At 39.4% G+C, this 21269-nt stretch overlaps 2 protein-coding genes across 4 annotated transcripts; both read right to left on the reverse strand.

Moving 5' to 3' along the window:
* Positions 1 to 4942: 4942 nt before the first annotated feature.
* LOC105905167 (nuclear GTPase SLIP-GC-like) lies at positions 4943 to 9187 on the reverse strand. Of its 3 annotated transcripts, XM_031565911.2 has the most exons (9): positions 9086 to 9187; positions 8750 to 8883; positions 8478 to 8654; positions 8197 to 8351; positions 7978 to 8113; positions 7121 to 7229; positions 6892 to 7025; positions 6695 to 6779; positions 4943 to 6493 (listed from the first exon to the last, which is right to left on the reverse strand). In XM_031565911.2, exons 2-9 carry the CDS (start codon positions 8750 to 8752, stop codon positions 6438 to 6440), a joined length of 855 nt encoding a protein of 284 aa, XP_031421771.1. In that variant the 5' UTR covers positions 8753 to 8883; positions 9086 to 9187; the 3' UTR covers positions 4943 to 6437. The 3 variants fall into 3 exon arrangements, with proteins under 3 accessions (XP_031421771.1, XP_031421772.1, XP_031421774.1); XM_031565912.2 differs by lacking the exon at positions 9086 to 9187 and having other exon boundaries at positions 8750 to 9006; XM_031565914.2 differs by lacking the exons at positions 8750 to 8883; positions 9086 to 9187 and having other exon boundaries at positions 8197 to 8347; positions 8478 to 8563.
* A 264-nt stretch (positions 9188 to 9451) lies between these two features.
* Positions 9452 to 15076, reverse strand: LOC116220283 (nuclear GTPase SLIP-GC-like). The gene is made up of 7 exons (XM_031565910.1): positions 14750 to 15076; positions 13223 to 13903; positions 12589 to 12709; positions 12200 to 12413; positions 11886 to 12098; positions 10441 to 10635; positions 9452 to 9486 (listed from the first exon to the last, which is right to left on the reverse strand). Coding segments are annotated over exons 1-7 (1437 nt in total). The 5' UTR covers positions 14751 to 15076; the 3' UTR covers positions 9452 to 9474.
* Between the last annotated feature and the right edge of the window lie 6193 nt (positions 15077 to 21269).

Consider the following 21269-nt stretch of genomic DNA (forward strand, 5'->3'; position numbering starts at 1 on the left):
ATGCGAACAGTTCCATCAAAGGATTCCACTTCATAGCCATTGGCTCTTCTGCCTGCTGATTGCTCCACTCCAGCACATGTTCTCAGTGTGTATGGAGCACTTGGACTTTGGTCGTTGAACACATCGAAGAACTGTGAGTGAGCCAGTGACATGTTGCCCTGCTCGTTCAGGAACGCATACTGTTTCACTGCTTTTTCTCTGTGGCCAGCCGGATACACTTTGACGAGGCATGTCTTCGAGCAGGAGCGGTCTGTGAGCTCGCCACCGCAGACTTTAGTACATTTGTGGTTGACATGAGACTGTGGTGGAGCTCCCTCCTGCTCCCCTCGTGCTCAGAAGCAGGGCTGACCTCTTGTTTCCAGGGTGCAGGTCCAGGGTAAAATGCTGTGTTGTGCCTGTCGCTCTCACTTTCAGAGTACTGGACTTTAATTTTGAAGTTCTTTGGTAGAGGGTGTGGCTTTAGCTGTGGAGGTGATATGTTGTGGCTAGGGGTCGGCGTCGTCTTTGATGGTGTGCACATCAAGACATATGCAGCAGCTTTAAGTGCCTCTGCTTCAGCAATGGCTGCAGCTGCCTCTTTTATGCCTAAGTAATTCCAAAGCGTGCTCCAACTTCAGTTTACCTTCCTCTTCAAAGTAGAGCAGACGTGCCTTTGCTGCTTCGGCTCTTGCTCTAGCTTGGACTGCCGCAGTCCTTATGGATGATGCGCTGGATCTCACTGAGCACTGAGCTTCCAAGCGTGTATTTAAAGATGTGCGTCCACTGGTTGCCCTTGGCGACGACATGGAGGTTAGCTGTTAGCTTGCGCTGCGTTATCTTGCCTGTTGAAAGCTCGTTGTTTTACTGTGCCGTCTTCGGTAAGCTCTACGCTGACAGCCAGCTAAACTCTTCCTACGAATCACGACTCTGAAGATATACGTAGTCCACAGGTTTAATGATAGTAGATAGGAAGTATAAAACTGAAATTTACAAAAGACATAGACAAATCAATTCTAGCATAAACATATACTCATTGCGTACAGTTACGATAAATAAACATATATTGTATCTCACAAAATTCACAACAAGGGATAAAACATACCAACGATGCCTTGATGTATGCAGGTTAGCTGTAGATAACACGAACATGAAATAATACGCTTAAATTGGCTGATTAACTGTGTCGTGAGTTTAGTTCGTTTGTCCTTATTTACATTACATTTACATTTACATTTACATTTAGTAGACGCTTTTATCCAAAGCGACTTACAAGGTATACACATTTTACATTTACACTGATGGCACAATGCACATCAGGAGCAATTAGGGGTTCAGTGTCTTGCTCAAGGACGCTTCGACAGGGAATCGAACTAGCAACCTTCTAATTACTAAACCCCCTGTACCACTGTCGCCCCATTTTTAGTTATATACGGGTCACGCGAATTGACAGTTAAGGCTTAGTTTGTATAATGACAACTTGAAATAAAAACACTTATTGGAATGCACGAACCATAACGGAAACACAATAGAATGTTAAACTGACATTGTGACAAATCATCTATTCTCGCACCTCCCAACCAGACACATCGTAACAAAACAGTCATAGAGAGGCTCAGTTGTATGGGGCGCCGTTTGTAAATTGTTGCACGTTCGAAAATCCTGCTCAGTTTTGGTACATTTAGCATTATCATATGGGAAAAAAAGCATGACAATATTCAAATGTCACTTTTTCAAGCATTTAGAGATAAATTCATGTAAATTCATGCGATAACTTTTCCAAGGATCATTTTTGGCAGTAACACAAAGTTGTTAAATAATATAAATCTTTCATCTAAATGTTAATGTTAAATGTAAATGTTAAATATAAATGTAAATGTTAAATGTAACTATTAAATATAAACGTAAATGTTCGATGTTATATATAAATGTTAAATGTAAATGTTGAATGTAAATATTAAATATAAACGTAAATGTTCGATGTTATATATAAATGTTAAATATATGTGTATAATGTAAATGTTAAATGTAAATACAAATATCAAATGCTAAATGTAAATGTAAATGTAAATGTAAATGTTCAGTCTACATGTCAGACTTGACGACAGAACATTACAATATTTACGGTAATTCATAGCTTTCAGTCACACCACAAGGGATACCTTGCGGGCAAAAGCGAAGATGTCGACCAAGAGTGGACATCGTCGAGCAGTGCAGCCTACTCAATTACGATCGCCATCAAACACAGATCATACCACAATAGCCAGACAGAGATATCTAGAAAAAAATTACATTTTGGGAACCTGTGATCCCTTTACTGCACCGCTGATATTTGTATTTCTATAACGTCGTATAAGTTCCTGCCTGAGCTCTAGTTTGGAGATATTTACATCTATCTAATAGAAAATCCGTCCCCCTACACACCTCAAAAACTGAAAGCCTACCAAAAGTACAGATAGTAATTTAATTTTCAGAAGGGGATGGGTTCATAACGATGTCGTCTGGAAGGGGAAATTATAATTATCAGACCAAAGATGATTGCCATTTAATAGCTAGCTACCAGCTAGCGAGCTACATGCTGTTAGCTAGCAGCCTTTACTAACACTGTTGTTTATCATTTGACACAATTTCCTGGTTAACACAAGTACAACCACCTGGTCTGGCGAATGACAACTGAAATTATCTTCCCAAGTATTTTCTACTGGCATTGTATTACCAGTTGGATGACAAAATACAGTAGCCTAGCCTACTTGCTTAGGTACTTGTCGCAATCTCAGAGCAGAAACCGGGTAATCCAATTTTTATCCTGTTGATGCTTTGTTTCTTGACTTTATTTCTTGATCTATTCCCGTTTTAGGTAGCTATTCTGATAAATGAGGCGACCAAAACAGGGTTACTGCTTTTATTGCAAGCTCCAAAAACAAGGCTACTTTACGGCCCGCCTGAGAAAAGTTGACCCAGAAGACGTCTACAATCAGCTGGAAACAGCCAGGCTTGTCTCCTCGCCGATTTGAACAGCCAACCGAGCAACAACTGTCTGGCATTTTACTACCTATGTCAGACAATTTTAAAGCGGATATATTAAATAATGTTGAATGAAAGATGGTCAGTTCCTGTATAAATTCCAGTGGTAGACAGCTGTGGAGTGTATTTCTTGCCCGCAAACTGGTAATTCTGACGTGACGTGAAAACTATGAAAGCCAATTACCGTAAATATTGTAAGGTTCAGTCTTCAAATCTGACATGTAGACTGAACATTTAACATTTACATTTACATTTACATTTACATTTACATTTAGCATTTACATTTAACATTTACATTTAACACTTATATTTAACATTTATATATAACATTGAACATTTACATTTATATTTAACATTTACATTTAGATTAAACATTTATATTATTCAACAACTTTGTGTTACTGCCAAACATTATCCTTACATGAATATCTCTCTAAATGTTTGAAAAAGTAACATTTGAAGATTGTTGTGCTTTTTTCCCCATATAATAATGCTAAATGTAACAAAACTGAGCAGGGTTTTAGAACGTGCGACATTTTACAAACGGCGCCCCATACAGTTGTGTTTGGGGTAGTGTAAATACAGGTGGTTGGGTTGTATGTATTGACTATAAGTTGTAATAAACAGTAAAAGTGTATTCTGTGTTTGTGTATGTTTAACTCCTCCTCCGATAATATAATCGTATTACAATATAGAGATGTCTGTATTCATTGATGTAGGTGTGCTCTGTATAATTTGTTCAACACACTCTGGCACAATTTCCTGTGCACTGCTTTCATTTCCATGTCTGATCTGTGTGGTTAATGTTTGCGATCCCCTGCTGCTGTTAAGCAATCACACTTCACAATCACATCTCTAGTTATTGTTGATGTTATTGTGTTAAGGGCACATAATGTTATATTTAGTGGCATCTAGTGGTGAAGCTGCAGATTGCAACCAACTGAATACTTCTCCTTTCCAAGCATGTTGGAGAAGCTACGGTGCCTGGCAGGTGCCATAAATAGGTGAAAGGCCCTCTCTAGTGCGATCATTTTGATGCTGGTGCGGCCATGTGGAGTTGTGGCATGTGGGGTGAGCTCTCTGTGTGCCTACCTTGGACGGTTCAACCGTCAAAAGGGAACAGTTTTAAAGAGCAGGTGACCTACATTTCTAGTGTTTTATGGATCCACCAGAACGTGCGTGTGTGTGTTTATATGTGAGTTTCCTTGGACAAGGACTCAGACAAGACACATGGAAGACCTTCACACATGTGACCCCCTTGGTTTGTGTGTGTGTGTGTGAGTTATCTCTATATATGTGTGAGTGTGTGTGTGTGTGTGTGTGTGTGTGTGTGTGTGTGAGTGAGAGTTCTTGTGTGTATCTCTGCCTATGTGTGAGTGTGTTAGTTTACTAATGTAAGGACTCAGGGTAGACGCATGGAAGACCTCCATATATGTGACCACCACAACGTGTGTGTGTGTGAATGTGTCTGTTTGTGTGCGACAGTTTCCTTGGGGTAAAGACTCGGGGGAGCTGTGTGGAAGTCCTTCGCACGTGTGACCAAAAGGTGTCAGCGTTTATACAAAAGCCACAGCCACAAATCAGTGTAATGGTGACTTTCAGTTTTTTTGGTCCACGCTCAGTTCAGCTCTCTAAATGTGGCCTAGGGGCTCCACCGGTTACCGTGTGATTTACTACCCCTCATTACCAGCGCATGTGCACTTATGTCACCCTACTCAGGCCCTGATGGACCAGGAGAAACTGCAGAGATTCATATAACACCCAGAAAGCAACAGACCAAACATACCTAAAACCTGTTTGAGAAACTATGAGAATAAAATAACTGCCAAACCCTTCAAATCAATAGTGTTCACTCGAAAATACTCAAAAGTATCCTAACAAACAATATGATTATTCACTAGAACATTTGTTAATAAAATAACATTTTATTGGTTTTCATCTGGTGATATTCATTCATTAATGAACATTCAGTTATCCTGCTGAATCAGATTAACCAAAACCACTTGTTCACAGAGAATATAAAAAGACTGAAAACACACATTTAGCAGTTTGACAAATCCAAAAGGGTCCACAAAGCAACTAACAAAATAATGTCACTGAAGTAATCAAAGAGACACCTCCACATTGACGCTCATTAGCCTACTGTATCATATCTACTGAGACATAAATGACTACGTATATGATGAGTCAGTAACAGCCTATCCCCCCACAGAGAACAGAAAGAGAGAGAGAGAGAGAGCGAGAGAGAAAGAGAGAAAGAAAAATCATTGTCAATTGCATACAACAACATTTGGAATTCGTAGTCAATTATGTCCTGGCGGCTGTAGACGTAGCTTGCAATGCATATCTCGACTAACTAACACAAAAAACAAGTACAAAACGGTATAAACAAAGCACCACACTGGAGAGCAAGGAGCCACCGCACCTGTGCGCGCCGCCATCTTGACATCTATGTGTGTATTGGCATCAGAAATGTTTGAGCACAGAAATGTTAAATGAAGCATAAAATGAAAGGTGAAAAATAGAATTAAATGTATAAAATACATATTTCATTCAATAGGCAATAGGTTCATAGACAGTAGTTACATTAAAGAGATTCACTAAAACAGCACGTCTGAATCTTAATTATGTTACCAAAGTGAGTAATAATCAGCTAAAAAGGACAACTTTTCAGCCTCTTCATTCTGCACTTGTAATGAAGCAAACTCTATATACTAACAGGAACTACATTTATTTTAAACTGGGTCATGTTTTCAATTTAATTCAATTTTATTTTATTGATATAGCGCCAAAACAATAAAATAGTTTCAAGCCGCTTTACAAAGCCCAGGACCTATTTTCTATTTTTAACATTAAATTATTAAAACATTTAAGTGCCATGCCTTTACAGAGCCCAGGGCCTGTTTTCTAAATCTAACACTCTATATCTGACATTCTAAAATCATTAAAACATTTAAGTGCCAAGCCTACTACCCTAATTGTTAAGTCCCAAACAATTATATAAATCATTCAAATAAAATCAAGGTTCTGCTTGGATTTCTACGGTCCCCACATAAGTCACATTAGTCTGGAGATAGTAAACTGCCCCTAGGTGTGAATGTGTTTGTGTGTCTGCCCTGCGATGGACTGGCGATCTGTCCAGTGTGTTTCCCTGCCTTTTACCAGCTGAGACTGATGTTCATAGAGTACTCAGAGACGTACTGAAACAAATGACGTGTTGTTTATGTCGATCTAGAGAGTTCTAAGAGACAGTAGAACCACAGACCTTCTTGACAAAGACTGACCATCCTAGCCATACCTCACTAGTTTTTAACACATTGTATCTACATGATATATAGAAGATTTATACATGTAATTTCTGAACTGTCTGTCCAGCCATAAACATTTACATGGCTACACAAAAACCGCACCAACTCTTCATTAGATTCTTGCCGCTGTTATTCATCAGTTAGGGCAGATAACCTCTCCAGCTCTCTAATTTCAGCGCTGACATCTACAACAAAGAAGAACACAGTCAATCGTCTTTCTCGTGTGATTTCTGACAGCTGAATGATCCCAGCGCCATAGACCCCTGAGAAAGCATTTTGATCAGATTTACAAACATCAGTGTCCAAGCAAGGCTTTGGAATGTGAGTTTACTGTTCAGGCAGATGGATACGGAATATGATGAAGATCTGTGGAGATCCTGACTTACCCATGCTAAACGGGAAGTTGGATTTAGTCAGTGCATGAGCCATAGCTTCCAGTAGCTTCTCTCTCAACATGATCTCAATTGATTTCTTGCAAGGAAAGAAAAAAAAGATTCATGTCACACAAACATTTTGTTTAAAGATTCCTCTTAAATCCTAAAGAATTTTTATTTTTGAACTTCACATGTAAAAGTGAACAAACCGTCAGATGTCTGAACGAAGTCAGCATCCTGTTCTTTGCTTTGTTGAACATGGTGTGCTTTAGTGACTCAGTATGTTGTTTCAGTACTGTCTGCTTCACCAACATGGATCCCGTTCCAACACATTCTTCAGCCTCTGCAGCCAAACGAGCAACATTTGGTTTATATTACCGAAAATACATAATCTTCAAATGAGTATTTGAGGAATTAACCACAATTCCGCTGTCTTACTGTTGTAGCCAGGAACCATTTCTTCTTTGATGGAATCGGTGATTGATGCATATATTTCCTTCTTTTTTTGTGCAATCTCTCTATATATAAAATGCTTCAGCTTGGCTTCCTGTATATTTTCATGAGAAATCAATTAAATATTGCATTCAGAAAACAATAGTATATTTTGAAAACATTGTTGGTTTCTTTTTTTGGCCAACTATCTATCAGTATTACTAAAGAAACACCAAATTCCAGTTAAAAAAGAGAAACACTTCCATTCAAAGCCTCTAAAGCAAGTGGTTGTGGGACTGTGAAAAGTGTTTTAAGAGGCGTGGATTTCCATTTCTCCTTTATTTTCCCCTACTATCTTGCATCACATAATTTTTAGCAATTTAAAACAAGTTTTACACTTTCAGTACATTTAGTTTATACATTCTAGCAAAATGACCACATAATGCACCGTTATGCATTCCTCGTCTTGGAGTAAAAGTGTAGGTTTGTACAACAGTGCAAGTACTAGAGAGTACTAATGAAACAGTACTAAAAGGCCAACAGAAGTTTCCAAATGAAGCAATAAGGCTTTATAGTGGAGCTACACTGTGAACATACATGGCAATTTCACTAAAGTTAAATTAATTCGTGGTATGTTAATTGTTTCACCACACTAGTCAAATGTGGGACACATAATAGGAAAATTAATTAGACAAACAAATGTTGAAGTGTTTTTTTTCCAACCATAGCCGTTAGATGTGGTACTGATATTTTTACTGTACTTATAGCATATTGTGGCTAGTTTTTTCTTTTTTATACCTCAGTGTTTGGTGATATATTTACCACAAAGATAGAGAAAGAGCGGGGTAAACACTCTCACTTACCTCAGCTTTTAAGAACCTCAGAATGTGAGTCATTGCTGCAGGGTTGCTGTAGCCCTCAGTGACACTGATCGAGCAGACACTGAATCGTTCGACCTTCTCCCGTACTGACCCTTCATCATAACCCTCACCTTCATTTCTGCACACATAACATTGGACACATGCCACACAGGTAGGATCTGGATGAATAACACTTTTTCAGACTACTGTAACAATACTTACGGGAAGAAGGCGTTAAACTTTTCATTGATGCTTTCATACATAATTTCAGCCAAAGACTTGTTCAGGTCTCTTGTTTTTCCATCTTTTGACCTGAAGTAACCTTTATTTCTGCACAAGGCGGATAGAGTCTGATGGTATCCACCACCTTTGCCTGGCTGAGGAAATGGTATTGAATGTTTCATTTATTAAATGTGTGTGGATTAAAGCATGGTAGATCTGTAGCAGTTTTACATATCATACTATAAAATAACTTTGGTAATCTGCCAAGGAGTAGTGCTTACTGGTACAGCCACGTTTTTCTTGGTTATGTCAGCACATTTCATCTCTGATTTCTTAACTCCATCTGAGAGGCACTTCTCCAGGTCGTTAAATGATTTTAAATGATCAACTCTAAGACATTTCAGTTCATCGCCCAGCTTCTTCCTCAGCTCATAGTGCAGTATAGCTTTGTCCATATTCTGAAACACATACCACAGAAACATCTGAGTTTCTCCTCAAGATAAGACTAATTTACAGACAACACAAGGACGACTTCATTAATGGTGACACTTACCATCTCCTCGTTGTTATCTTTGGATGTCTGTATGAGGGACAGGATGCCTGTGGCATTTGTTAAATACTGTGAGGCCACTCTGTTGGCGTTACTGTGGTTAAGCCTCCTCAGCACCTCTCTCAGCTTTGGTATCTCTTCCGTTTTTTTTTTTTCAAATAAAGAAATAAAGAAAATACATAGTGTCTTTGTCAGCTATAATGACTACATTGACATGTGAATCTCCTCAGTTTGTGCTCACTTCGTGAACTACACAAACTCCCTTTATGGGTGTTGATGAACAACACAGACTCCTCTAATGGAAAAAAGAGACAACTACTAAAACTGATGATGCTCTACCTGTGTCCTCCTGTTTCAGATATGGCTCCTCTGAGCAGAACTCCTGTGAACTTACAGTAAACACTGAAAAGCTTCTGATGTAATAATTCTGAAAACAAAATCAGAATCAGTCAATCAGCCAGCTATATGATCACAAAAATCTGTCACAAACACCTCTTGGCTGAGAAAAATACCTGGAGTGGAAACTGTTTTTCAAACTCTTGTTTCACACGATTCTTGGCCATGTTATTCCTGTGCTGTATGCATTTAAGCTTTTTGTCTGACTCCTGGGAAATAGGGAGAATAATAATTCACTTTGTATTTCATCTGGCATAGATCTATTATCTAATGAAGTGTTGTCGGTTTGTATCAATGTGTCACTTACAATGCCTGCTGTGATTTGTAGATCTTCATTGTTCAGTCTAAGGGTTGTGAAAATCAAATATGTCATTTTTGTAGTTTTCTGCATACTGTTTTAAACCGAATAACATAATAAACCAAACGTATAGTACATTGAACACACTCTTTAGTACTGCATACACTTACATACACAAAAAATCTTGGTTAAAAGAAAGACTGACTTTTTTGACTTTAATGATCTCATGTAAGTCTTGGGATCCATATCATCAGTTTTGGTGCAGATGAAAGTGATGCGAGTGCATGCCCCTCCCTGTACCATATCTGTCATGCTGCTCTTCAGGATTTCCCAGGCTGCCTTGTCAGATGCGGCTCGATTGATATTACTCACAACCCAAACAGCTGTGCACTCCCTTAACATCTGGGAAAAAATATTGTTTTTGTTGTTTGTTTGGTTTAATGGAATAGATTACAAACAACTAGTTCGGTAGAAACCAAGCCGGGTTCATCTATTCAGTAGGAAAAATGAAATAGGTGTCTGTACCTACAGTATATTAATTGTCAGTGTATTGAAATTATAAACTATATTCTCTCCCCTCCCACAAAATTCACTTGCCAAATATGACATTTAATTGGAACCTATAGCTTTGCCAAAAATAATAGTATGAATACATATGAATAATAATAAATGCTATTAATGAATTCATATATGAATTAAAAAAATAGTTTGTTTAAAGATGTCACACCCTGGTTCTCTCCTCCTGCTGGTCATTCTATGTTGAGTTTGTTTATATTGCTGTCCCTCAGTTAACCTTGGAAGTCAAATCGTTAACTGCACCTGTTTTTTACTTATTCTGGCTTTCTTCTGTTTTGTATCAATACTCCTCATTTTCCACTTGTTTGATTAGGTGTGGAATTGTACTGTCATTTGTTTCATTCAAATAAGTTGTGCGCTAACCTGCACCTGCATCCATGATCTCCTTCAGTTTGTGACAAAGAGCACTACAGTGAGCACTTACTGATTTCCACATCTCGTCTCTGGTCTGATTACAGTCTCCATTTCCAGGGAGATCAACTAGCACGATGTTCTGTAGAAGCCCTTTGTGATCTGGCACTTTGATTCTCACAGTCTTCACTACTGGCCAATAGAGTCCCCCAAGATCAGACTCTTGATGTTGAATATAAGGCATGATTGCTTCAGAGAGATCTGAGGCCTGTTTGAGCATGGAATTAGACTTAGAAGGTAATAATTTTTCACAAATATGAGCTGTAAATAAACTCACTTGAACTCAAGGCCCCGTCACACCATGACGTTCTGGTCAACGTTCTCTGAACTTTCTAATCGTTCAATTTCGAGCGTTCTAGGGCGATGTGGACACATCTGGCGTGTGACTTAACGAAAGAATAGCGTAGGACTGACGCATGACTACTAACGTGGGACTCACGCATGAGGAGCATGTAACCGCGACTTGTGACGTGTCACTTGTGCGCGACAAACGTGTGCTGACGTGTCTGCTACTAGCGCTGCTGCAAGTAAGAAGATGATAAATCCTGCTGAAAGTAAGAAGAATACAAAGCCTCTTTCACTAGCAATGTCTTCGGACGAAGATTTACTGTTATTATTACTGTGATTTACGAAATAACGGGCGTTATTCCTGGGGTTTTATGTTATTAAAATAAATGATTTAAATTTGACACTGAATTTGTGTTTCTCAATGTTTATTATTAGAAAACATCAACACGTTCAGTACATCTACTTCATGCTGGGCTCAAGCAAGCATATATACCCTCCACTCCGCTTTTCGCTAGATTATGCAATGACCTTGCATGACATGATAGCATGGAATATGTAGATTTATAGTGCACAGAATAACGTTTGCAATGACGTAAGTTGCGTTTGTTGATCACGTATGGTTAATAACATATTAATTGTAGAAGGGACATGATAAAATCAAGATCTTCCCTTGGTGAAAAAAACTTTCGCCGATATCTTCCTACGAGAGATGGGTTAGGTGCTCAAATTTCCCTGGATCAAAGAGGACGTTAGTAGACATGTCCAAACTAAAAATCACGTCTCAGGATTGCTGCGCACATAAGTTATTTCGGGTGCATCAACTGTACTCAGTCTACCCTACCCAACGACTGACTATGATAGCCAAACGCGTGCAAAGTTAATAAAACGTTCCACGAAAGTTCTCCAGCGTTTAAATGAAACGTTGAAGACTGAACTTTTGTGCATGTTCAAAACTTTTTTTTTGGACCAGCGTTCTCCTCCGATCACCGACAATTACCGACGATTACAGCGTTCACCAGCTTTCACACAAAGCTCTTCTGGCGCAATTCCAGCGACCATGGACGATTACCAACGTTTCCTCTAACATCATAGAACGTTGACCAGAACGTCATGGTGTGACGGGGCCTTCACATACAATTACAATCTACAGCTACAAGAACTGTAACTAACCTGAAACCTTGAGATGGTTTTAGTATTTGACCTGAGCATGGCTGCAATAACTGGTGAACGATCGTCCTTCATGAGTTCATCAAAGCTTTTTCCAGTTGCATTCTTTCCATACAGTGCTTTGATTTTGTCTTCTGCCATTTTGCAGATGGTTTCATCCCTCTCCTTTCGTTCTGCTACAAAATCTAGAAGGCTCTTTAGCTCATTTTCCCAGGCCTACAAATGAACATAAAGAATTTTTCAGTATTCATTTTAAACATAGAATGTGAGTTGTAACATAACAGTATGACATTGGTAATGTAACAGTTTTAAGAAACCTCTTTTGAGATGAATTCAATAGTTGCTGTGTACTGGTCTTTCTCAGCCCCAGCCTCCACTTGTATGATGACTGATGTACAGGCATCGAGTGTCCCTGTCGGTAACAGCTCCTCCTCATCTAGGATGGCATTTATCAGGGAGCTTTTACCATCTCCTGTCTTTCCAAACACACCAATAGTGGTTTTCTGTATATTGTCATATGCCATATTGTCCCTGGACACAACAAACAAACAAGTCATAGATAGATAGATAGATAGTTTGTTCTAATTAACAGCAAAAAACAAACAAACAAATCATAGATAGATAGTTTGTTCTAATTAACAGCAGATTCAGGAAAACATTATCATGCATGTTAATTAGTGCTATTTTACTGAAACAGGCAATGTACCTGATGAAGTTCATAAATTCTTTGTTGGTCTTGGCATGGTTTTTGATTTTCTTCTCAAGTCTGTGTTGAACCTGTGCCATGACTTCTTGTGCTTGCTGTATGGCTGAAATCTCGTTAATCTCTATAAATGAAAAGACCATAAGACCATAATCCATATCTCTTCTTTGGCAATTACCTATAGGGATAGTTCATGTGAAAGTCCATGTCTTTCTGAGTTGAACCTCTAGCATAACTTCTTGTGCTCGCTGTATGGCTGACATCTCTATAAATTAAAAGAATATAAACAATATCTGTTCTTTGACAATTACCTATAATGAGAGTAAATGTGAAAGTCCATGTCTTTTTGCCACATCTGACTACAGTATCAAGACAGGTTTGACTATAACCATTGTTATCATTCAGCTATTGAACTAACTATAAGAATTCATTAAGATGCTTTATTATTTATCACCATCATTTAATTTGTGGAACAGATGGATGTAACACAGTATTTACCATGGAATGATGACACTATCAGTAACTTGTCTGTTATGGGACCATATGGTAACCCACAGAAGAGTAGTTATTCATTCAGAACAGTCATTTTTCAATGAAAATGTAGACATTTTATACATTATTTATCACAGGTTCCTACCAGTTCTCTTCTTCTTCCATTTTTTGTCTTTGTGAGAATCACTCTCTCTTCCTCTTTTTGCTTTCTGTTTGGTCTTTGGAAGTAATGAGCCCCCTGGTATCACCCCAATTTCCTCACAGGTGAGATGTCTTGTCTCATTCTTCTCCATCATCAAGTCTATCTTCTTAAAGAGATTAAGAACCTGACTCTTGTCAAATCTGTTAACCACATCAAATATGTGATGCCTCATATTACACTCCTGTATGATCAGGCCTAAAGGGTCTTCTTTTTCAACAGCATAAGCTGTAGAGATATGCCGCGCACTTCTAACAGTAGTAGTGATTACAATGGTATAGTTCATGGCCTCATCGCTGAACAAGTTCAGTATGGCTTTCACTTTGTGTCTGTCCTCCTCTGAGAAGCTGTCATGCTGCAGCACCAGTAGAAATACACGAGGCTCTGGAGCAGACAGGGCCACACACTCTTTCACTGCCACCGAGAGCTCATGTTGTGTGTGTTGGGGATGAAACAGGTCAGGAGTGTTAATGACTGTGATGGGTCTTCCCGCCACCTGTCCCATGATTCTCTTACTTACAAGTTCTTCAGAAACCTCAAGGTTAGTCTGAAATGCATCTCTTCCAAGGATGAGGTTTCCCACTCGGCCATTGTCCAGTTCATTCTTCCCCAGCAACACAAGCCTCACTGCAGAAGATTAAACCATTTGCAATATAACAGTATAACCTTAATTCACAATTCATCTAAACCACTGGAATTAAGATTGAGCAAAATTAAGATAATCACTTGAATAAACTATGAATCGCTGCATATTTATCTGTTATCTGTCGAAAACAGCCTCCGTTCAAATATGTGCTAAAATAACCAGTCCCTCTACGATTTTGCAATTCGTTTTTTTGCAATGAAAATGACAAAAACATTGTGAGAACTTTTGTGATTTTTGTTTCTCTAAATCCAGGTGCTGTGGTTTTCTAAGTTGCAGGGGCTGGAGACCACAGAGTTAATTTGTATACCGGTAGTTGATTTCGTGGCATAGAGGGGCTCTCATGTACCAACCGAGACAACCGCGTCATACAATATGGGCCTCTATCACGTGTATACATGATGTTCAAGGAAACAAAGGGTGCGTTCGAAATGGGGTAAAATGCAAACTCTTGTGATCAATACAGGAATTAAATGAAATTCTCATAACATCAGCTTTTAGAAAATGTATAATTTATAAGGCCTGAATCGCTTTTGTGGCATAAAGGTGGTGTCATATACTACCAACCGCGTCAATCACTCCGTATAATTACCGTAAGAAATTGAAATGGGAGAAATCCATAATTTCTGCCATAAATCCGTAAAAGTTGACAGGTGTATTCACCTGACACCAAAGGACTGGGACAAGCAGTGACTGTGGTTGAGACAGACTACGCAGAAGAAGCAGGTAAAAAAGTTGTAATTTAACATTAAGTGTTGTTTTCCTCTATTTTATGCGCAGTTTATGCAGTAAGAAATACGCAATAAAACTGGATGGAGTGAATAACTTACTGTTTGGCCGGTGTTGATTCTTCTGCTTCTTCTTCTAGCTGTTTTGCTTAAGCTTATGTTTAATGTCTGATAGAACTTTTCCTTTCGAACTTCCAAACGCATTAAAGTTCAGCTTGTTCAGGTTTCGACGAAATGAATTACTCAAGCTATGGCAACAGGTATTAGCTTACATGTACAGGACATTCTACATTCCAAACCAGACCTACCAGTAACACCTCTTGCTCAAGTTCCCGGAAAATGAAACTTAAATTCAGCACATTGAACATAAGTGTAAACCAGTTGTCTGTAGAAGAGCTAAGCTTCCTGCCCAAGTTCCCTGAAAACGAAACTACTACATGCAGGGGCGGAGATCCCATTTCATTGTAGGGGGGGACAATACATGGTCAAATTTCAGAGTGTAATTCCGGGGGGGGGGGACATGAAAAAATTGCTTTCACGAGAGCTAGCATAAACTGCTAAATACCGAATTCTCTTATCACATTTACAAACAGAAATTCGAAGTCATTTTAGAATTATCTAAACAGCATTAAATGTTCTAACACGAAATATCTATTCACAGACAAATAATGTCCAAAGTTCAAGAGAACTTGATGCTCAAAATAAGTTATAAAACAGCTGGACAGGGAATCGAACTAGCAACCTTTTGATTACAGTACGACTTCTCAACCTCCTGTGCCACTGTCACTCCATACTACAATACCAGCATAGTTCATTGACGCCACAAAAAGATGACATTAATTTAACTTAAGATAATTTAACAAATCTGGAGAGGCACTGAGATGTAGACTGTGGTGGCCAATACTACCTTAGGTCACTTCAAGCTATGCCCTCTTATTTTAAATCTCTACCTCATCTGAAATGTAACCCAAAGCTAATCTTTACACTCATTCAACAGGTATCTGGTAAAACTATCCCTTATTCATATGAAAATATCTCACAAGACCTACGTTTATTAACTAGCATGAACCTGCCCTGACAGGACAGTGTCCAAGACTGTCTGGCTAGCTATCTTAACTGTGTTAATTACCAGCATGCGTGTGTTATCGGCAAACGTTCACGTTGTCATGCCAATCCATTAATAAACTTATGTATACTAGGGCTGCAACTAACGATTATTTTGGTAATCGATTAATCTAACGACTATTTTTTTGATTAATCGACTAATCTAATGATTATTTCCCATAGCAAATTAAAATAACGACTCAAAATGTTGGAATTTGAATTTCAAATGTATTTGAGTAACAAATGTAATCATAATACATAAATTAAATAGTAATACAAATTAAAGTGCAAATATGCTTTTAAAAGTAAAGAGAAAGTGCAAATAAAGTTTTAAAAGTAACTCAAATTAGCAATCAAGCCTCTGCAAGTGCAAAATAATGCAAGAATAACTGGGCTGCAAGTGACATTCAAATTCAACTTATGAAATATATATTTTTTCCACAATCTTTTGTTTGAAGAATGCTAAGTGGAGGAGGTTAACTATTCAGAACAAACGAAAATACAGGCTACTCTGATAATTCACTGATTTACTACATTGCACTTAACATTAGGACAAGCTTCTCCGGCTGAGTGTGCCTGACTCCATCTGCAGGTGGATCACAGACTTCCTGTCTGACCGGCTGCAACACGTGCGGCTGGGAAAACATGTCTCTGACCCCCGGACCATCAGCACCGGTTCCCCTCAAGGCTGCGTTCTTTCCCCTCTTCTCTTCTCCCTGTACACCAACAGCTGCACCTCCAGTCACCAGTCCGTCAAGCTCCTCAAGTTCGCGGACGACACCACCCTCATTGGGCTCATCTCTGGTGGTGATGAGTCTGCCTACAGGTGGGAGATTGACCATCTGGTGACCTGGTGTGGACAGAACAATCTGGAGCTCAACGCGCTGAAAACAGTGGAGATGGTTGTCGATTTCAGGAAGAACCCAGCCCCTCCCAACCCCATCACCCTGAGTGACGCCCCAGTTGACAGTGTGGAGTCCATCCGCTTCCTGGGCACCATCATCTCCCAGGACCTCAAGTGGGAGCTAAACATCATCTCCCTCACCAAAAAGGCACATCAGAGGATGTACTTCCTGCGGCAGCTGAAGAAATTCAACCTGCCAAAGGCAATGATGGTGAACTTTTACACCTCCATCATTGAGTCCATCCTCACCTCCTCCATCACCATCTGGTACGCTGCTGCCACTGCCAAAGACAAAAGCAGACTGCATTACATTTCATTTACATTTAGTCATTTAGCAGACGCTTTTGTCCAAAGCGACGTACAAGGGAGAGAACAGTCAAGCTAAGAGCAATAAAAAAGCATGGTGTAACAATAAATACTACTTTACATGAGAATTAGAAAAACAACAACCTAGAAAAGAGGAAAAAGAAGTGCAGGAATGTAACTGCTGAAGTGCAAGTTAAGCGCTAGTCAGGTGCCAGTTAGGAGGGGAGGTGCTCTCTGAAGAGTTGGGTCTTCAAAAGCTTCTTGAAGGTAGAGAGGGACGCCCCTGCTCTGGTAGTACTAGGCAGTTCGTTCCACCAACGTGGAACTATAAATGAAAATAGTCTGGATTGCCGTGCTTGCACGGACGGCAGTGCCAAACGACGCTCACTAGACGAGCGCAGCGTCCTGGGTGTAACATTTGCCCTTACAAGAGCATTTAGGTAGGTGGGAGCAGAACCAGTAAGCACTCTGTAGGCAAGCATAAGTGACTTGAACTTAATGCGAGCAGCTACTGGCAGCCAGTGGAGCTCGATGAGTAGCGGGGTGACGTGTGCCCTTTTCGGTTGGTTGAACACCAGACGCGCCGCCGCGTTCTGGATCATCTGTAGTGGTTTCACCACGCAAGCCGGCAGGCCCGTTAGGAGGGCGTTGCAGTAGTCAAGGCGGGAGCTCACCAAGGTTTGCACCAGCAGCTGGGTGGCATACTGGGTTAGGTACGGCCTGACTGCAGCGTGTCATTCGTTCTGCGGAGAAGGTGATTGGCTACAATTTGCCATCTCTCCAGGATTTGTATGCATCCAGGACCCTGAGGCGTGCAGGGAAGATTATGGCTGATCCCTCCCACCCTGGACACAAACTCCTTGTGCCACTCCCCTCCGGCAGAAGGCTGCGGTCCATCAGGACCAAAACCTCACGCCACCTGAGCAGCTTCTTCCCGTCTGCGGTTGGCCTCATCAACAAGGCCCGGGACCCCCGCCCCCCAACACGGACTCTAATCCCTTTTTTGCACACTCCTGCTGTAACTGATTCTGATTCTGATTTATGAAATAGCGTTAGCAAGCATCCTCCATGAGACGTTCTGTTTTCCAACATGTAAGCTTAAACCTTACTAAAAGTTATAGATATATCATATATGTCTATGATAATTGCTGCTAGACACTCACTGTTCTTGTGCTCCCACAGCTCATTCTCTTTGAAATACTGGAATAGTGCTTCTTTAACTACTAATAATTGACCATCATTGAGAAAAATGACAACTTTTCTGTTAGCCATATCTCATATGCAGCAGCTACTAAAGCTAGCTTTGTTTATTGTTTCCATGGTAACATGAGCCGTCTCAGAATAATTCGCTTTTCAGTCGGCCATTTCTGATATGCAGCACATGAAGGTACGGGAACGGAGGGCAAAGAAAACGGTGCATGATTTGTATGCTAGGCTATTTGCAGATTCTGTTCCATTTTTCTCAATGATGGTCAATTATTATTAGTTAAAGATGCACTATTTCGCACTTCCTGTAGTGCATTGCAATGCCGAATGAAAATTACCGGTAGCTCTGCTAGCGTCTGCCAAAATTTTTTTTTTTTTAAAATTACATTTTTTTTAATATATGTTATGACGCGTCGACAATAAAAATCATCGTCGACAATTTTTCATAATCGACGTCGTCGATTACGTCGACTAATCGTTGCAGCTCTAATGTATACTTGTGCATATCGGATTGGAATTTCGTAAATGGAGTTTAGAAAAAAAACTTCTTCTTTACATGTTCTTACTGCGTTCGAGAATGAGGTAGATCTCTTTACATATCGTGTATCATAGCGGCAGCGACAGGGGAGAAAGGAGGAAACAGTCTGACAATCTGACCGTGTGCTACTGGGCTGATTAACTGAAACACGGAGCTGCCGGTAGCCCTGCCCGTTGGAAACAGCATGTGAACCAAACCACTTTGAGGAATAGGGGGAACATGATTTTTCAACACTTAAAAAACACATTTTTTTACGTCTATAATTAGCACCGCTTGTGTCGTCGTATTTTTATTTAAAAAAAAAAATTCAAAAAAATCTAATTTTGACAACTTTATGGCAGGGGGGGACACGTCCCCCCCGGGATCTCCGCCTATGACTACATGGCAGCCAAAGAGATGATAAATGATAAACCCTTATATTATAGCTTGCCCTTTCACCAGATAACTACAGCTCCTTTATAAAGCTCCCTTGAGTGATCGTCCATTTTCCAGTACTGTTTGTACATTTCTAATGCCCACTTTTCTGCTCCTCTCGCACAACATAAATCCTTCTGTCCCTGTCATTAACCAGTGAAGAGTCAAACCAGCTCAACTTCTTTATTAAGGAAGCAAAGGCAGCAGGCTTTGTTATGTGTGCTCACTAGCCACTCTTTTGAACTGGCAGTTTATTCATATTTATTCATCGTTCATCTGTCTTCAAACCACATGTGCACACATACTTTGTTAAACAGAATATACAAGAGTCCCCTAACAGATTGCTCTCGTATACATACAATGTATTGATAAAGAAAATGCACATTTATGTGATATGCGCATGTGCACCCCTGTCTCTGCAGGGGAGATGCTGATTGATGTTGATGGTAATGTGATGATTAATATAGAGATGTCTGTATTCATCGATGTAGGTGTGTTCTTGTATAATTTGTTCAACACACTCTGGCACAATTTCCTGTGCACTGCTTTCATTCCCATTTCTGATCTGTGTGGTTAATGTTTGCGATCCCCTGCTGCTGTTGAGCAATCACACTTCACTATCACATCTCTAGTTATTGTTGATGTTATTGTGTTAAGGGCACATAATGTTATATTTAGTGGCATCTAGTGGTGAAGCTGCAGATTGCAACCAACTGAATACTTCTCCTTTCCAAGCATGTTGGACAAGCTACGGTGGCTGGCAGGTGCCTTAAAAAAAATGAAAGGCCCTCTCTACACTGCAAAAATTTAAATCTTAGTAAGATTAAATATCTTAAATCAAGGCAATATATGCTTGTTTTTTGTCTGACACGATATTTATTCTTACCAGACATATTTTATGGTACAGCATTTCATTTGCTTCAAGCAATTCAGTCCAAGTATCTTAATAAGGTAATAATAATAATAATGATAATTCATTTAATTTATTGCACACTCTATATTCATCTAAACTGAGTGCTACAGTAAAAACATAGTTAAAAAAAAAAAAAAAAACTGTACAATTATCACTGGTTCTGAGCAAGTTAATGCTGGAATCTAGAATTGCCATAATTATAAGGCTGTTTTAAGTACAACTACTTTGTCAAAGTCAGAATCAAGACCAATGTAGTTGTTTTTAGTCTGGCCACACTAGTTTAAAGGGTTCTTTAAAAAAAAAAACATCTTGTCAAATCAAGTCAAATTTTCCTGTTCTGTTGGCAGATAATGTTGCTTATTTTAAGTAATATATATCCCCCATTTTATTATTGTTTTTTCTTGTTTTTGAAAGCTGATTTTTTTTGCAGTGTAGTGCCAGTGTTTTGGCTCATCCATTCTGGGCTACTGTAGAAACATGGTGGACTCCGTGGGGGAGGACCCCCATCCTATGTAGATGCGAAGAGCGCATTCTAAGATAAAAACAAAAACACAATGATTAATAGTTAAAGATGTTTATACACTAATGAAAACATAATTATGAATACTATGTTCCTTTTCTACTAATAGATCACCCTAAATCCTACATACGCCACCTTGCATTTTGATGTAAAGTATGTTAGTATTATAAAGATTCTCACTTTTATTTTAATTGTGTTTACCTTGTTCTACTTAATAAACGACCCTAACCATCATACATTTCACGTGTGAGGAAGCTAACGTCTTCTGGTAATTCCTTGTGACTACCTAGATTCCCATTTAAAATAAGTTGGAAACATTTTTAGATTGAAGAAGGAAAGAAGGATGTCTCACTGAATGCTCCAGAGCTCATGCTATACTCCTCCTTCTCCTGTAACCAGCAAACGAACAAGCTAACAGTTACTTTAGCATAAAAATGTCCTGTAGACAGTGACAGGCTTCGCTCAGGGATTGAACCCAAGTCGCTGGATTTGGGAACCAGCGCTTTAGCCAATTGTGTTTGTGAGGACCCAATTGTGAGATGTCGTTTCAAACTTAGTTTCTTTTATTTTCAAAAGGTGGAAATCCAAAAACACAAAAGATCAGGAATAGGGCAAAAGGCCAGAAACTAAAGGAATACAAAAGTGTAGCTTTCAGGCGGACCTGAACCGAAGCTACCCGAGGTGGGCTTCAAGAAGCCAAAAGCGGCTTGAGAACCG

The sequence above is a fragment of the Clupea harengus genome, chromosome 4 (assembly GCF_900700415.2).
Source record: "Clupea harengus chromosome 4, Ch_v2.0.2, whole genome shotgun sequence".
In the NCBI taxonomy this organism is placed as follows: Eukaryota; Metazoa; Chordata; class Actinopteri; order Clupeiformes; family Clupeidae; genus Clupea; species Clupea harengus.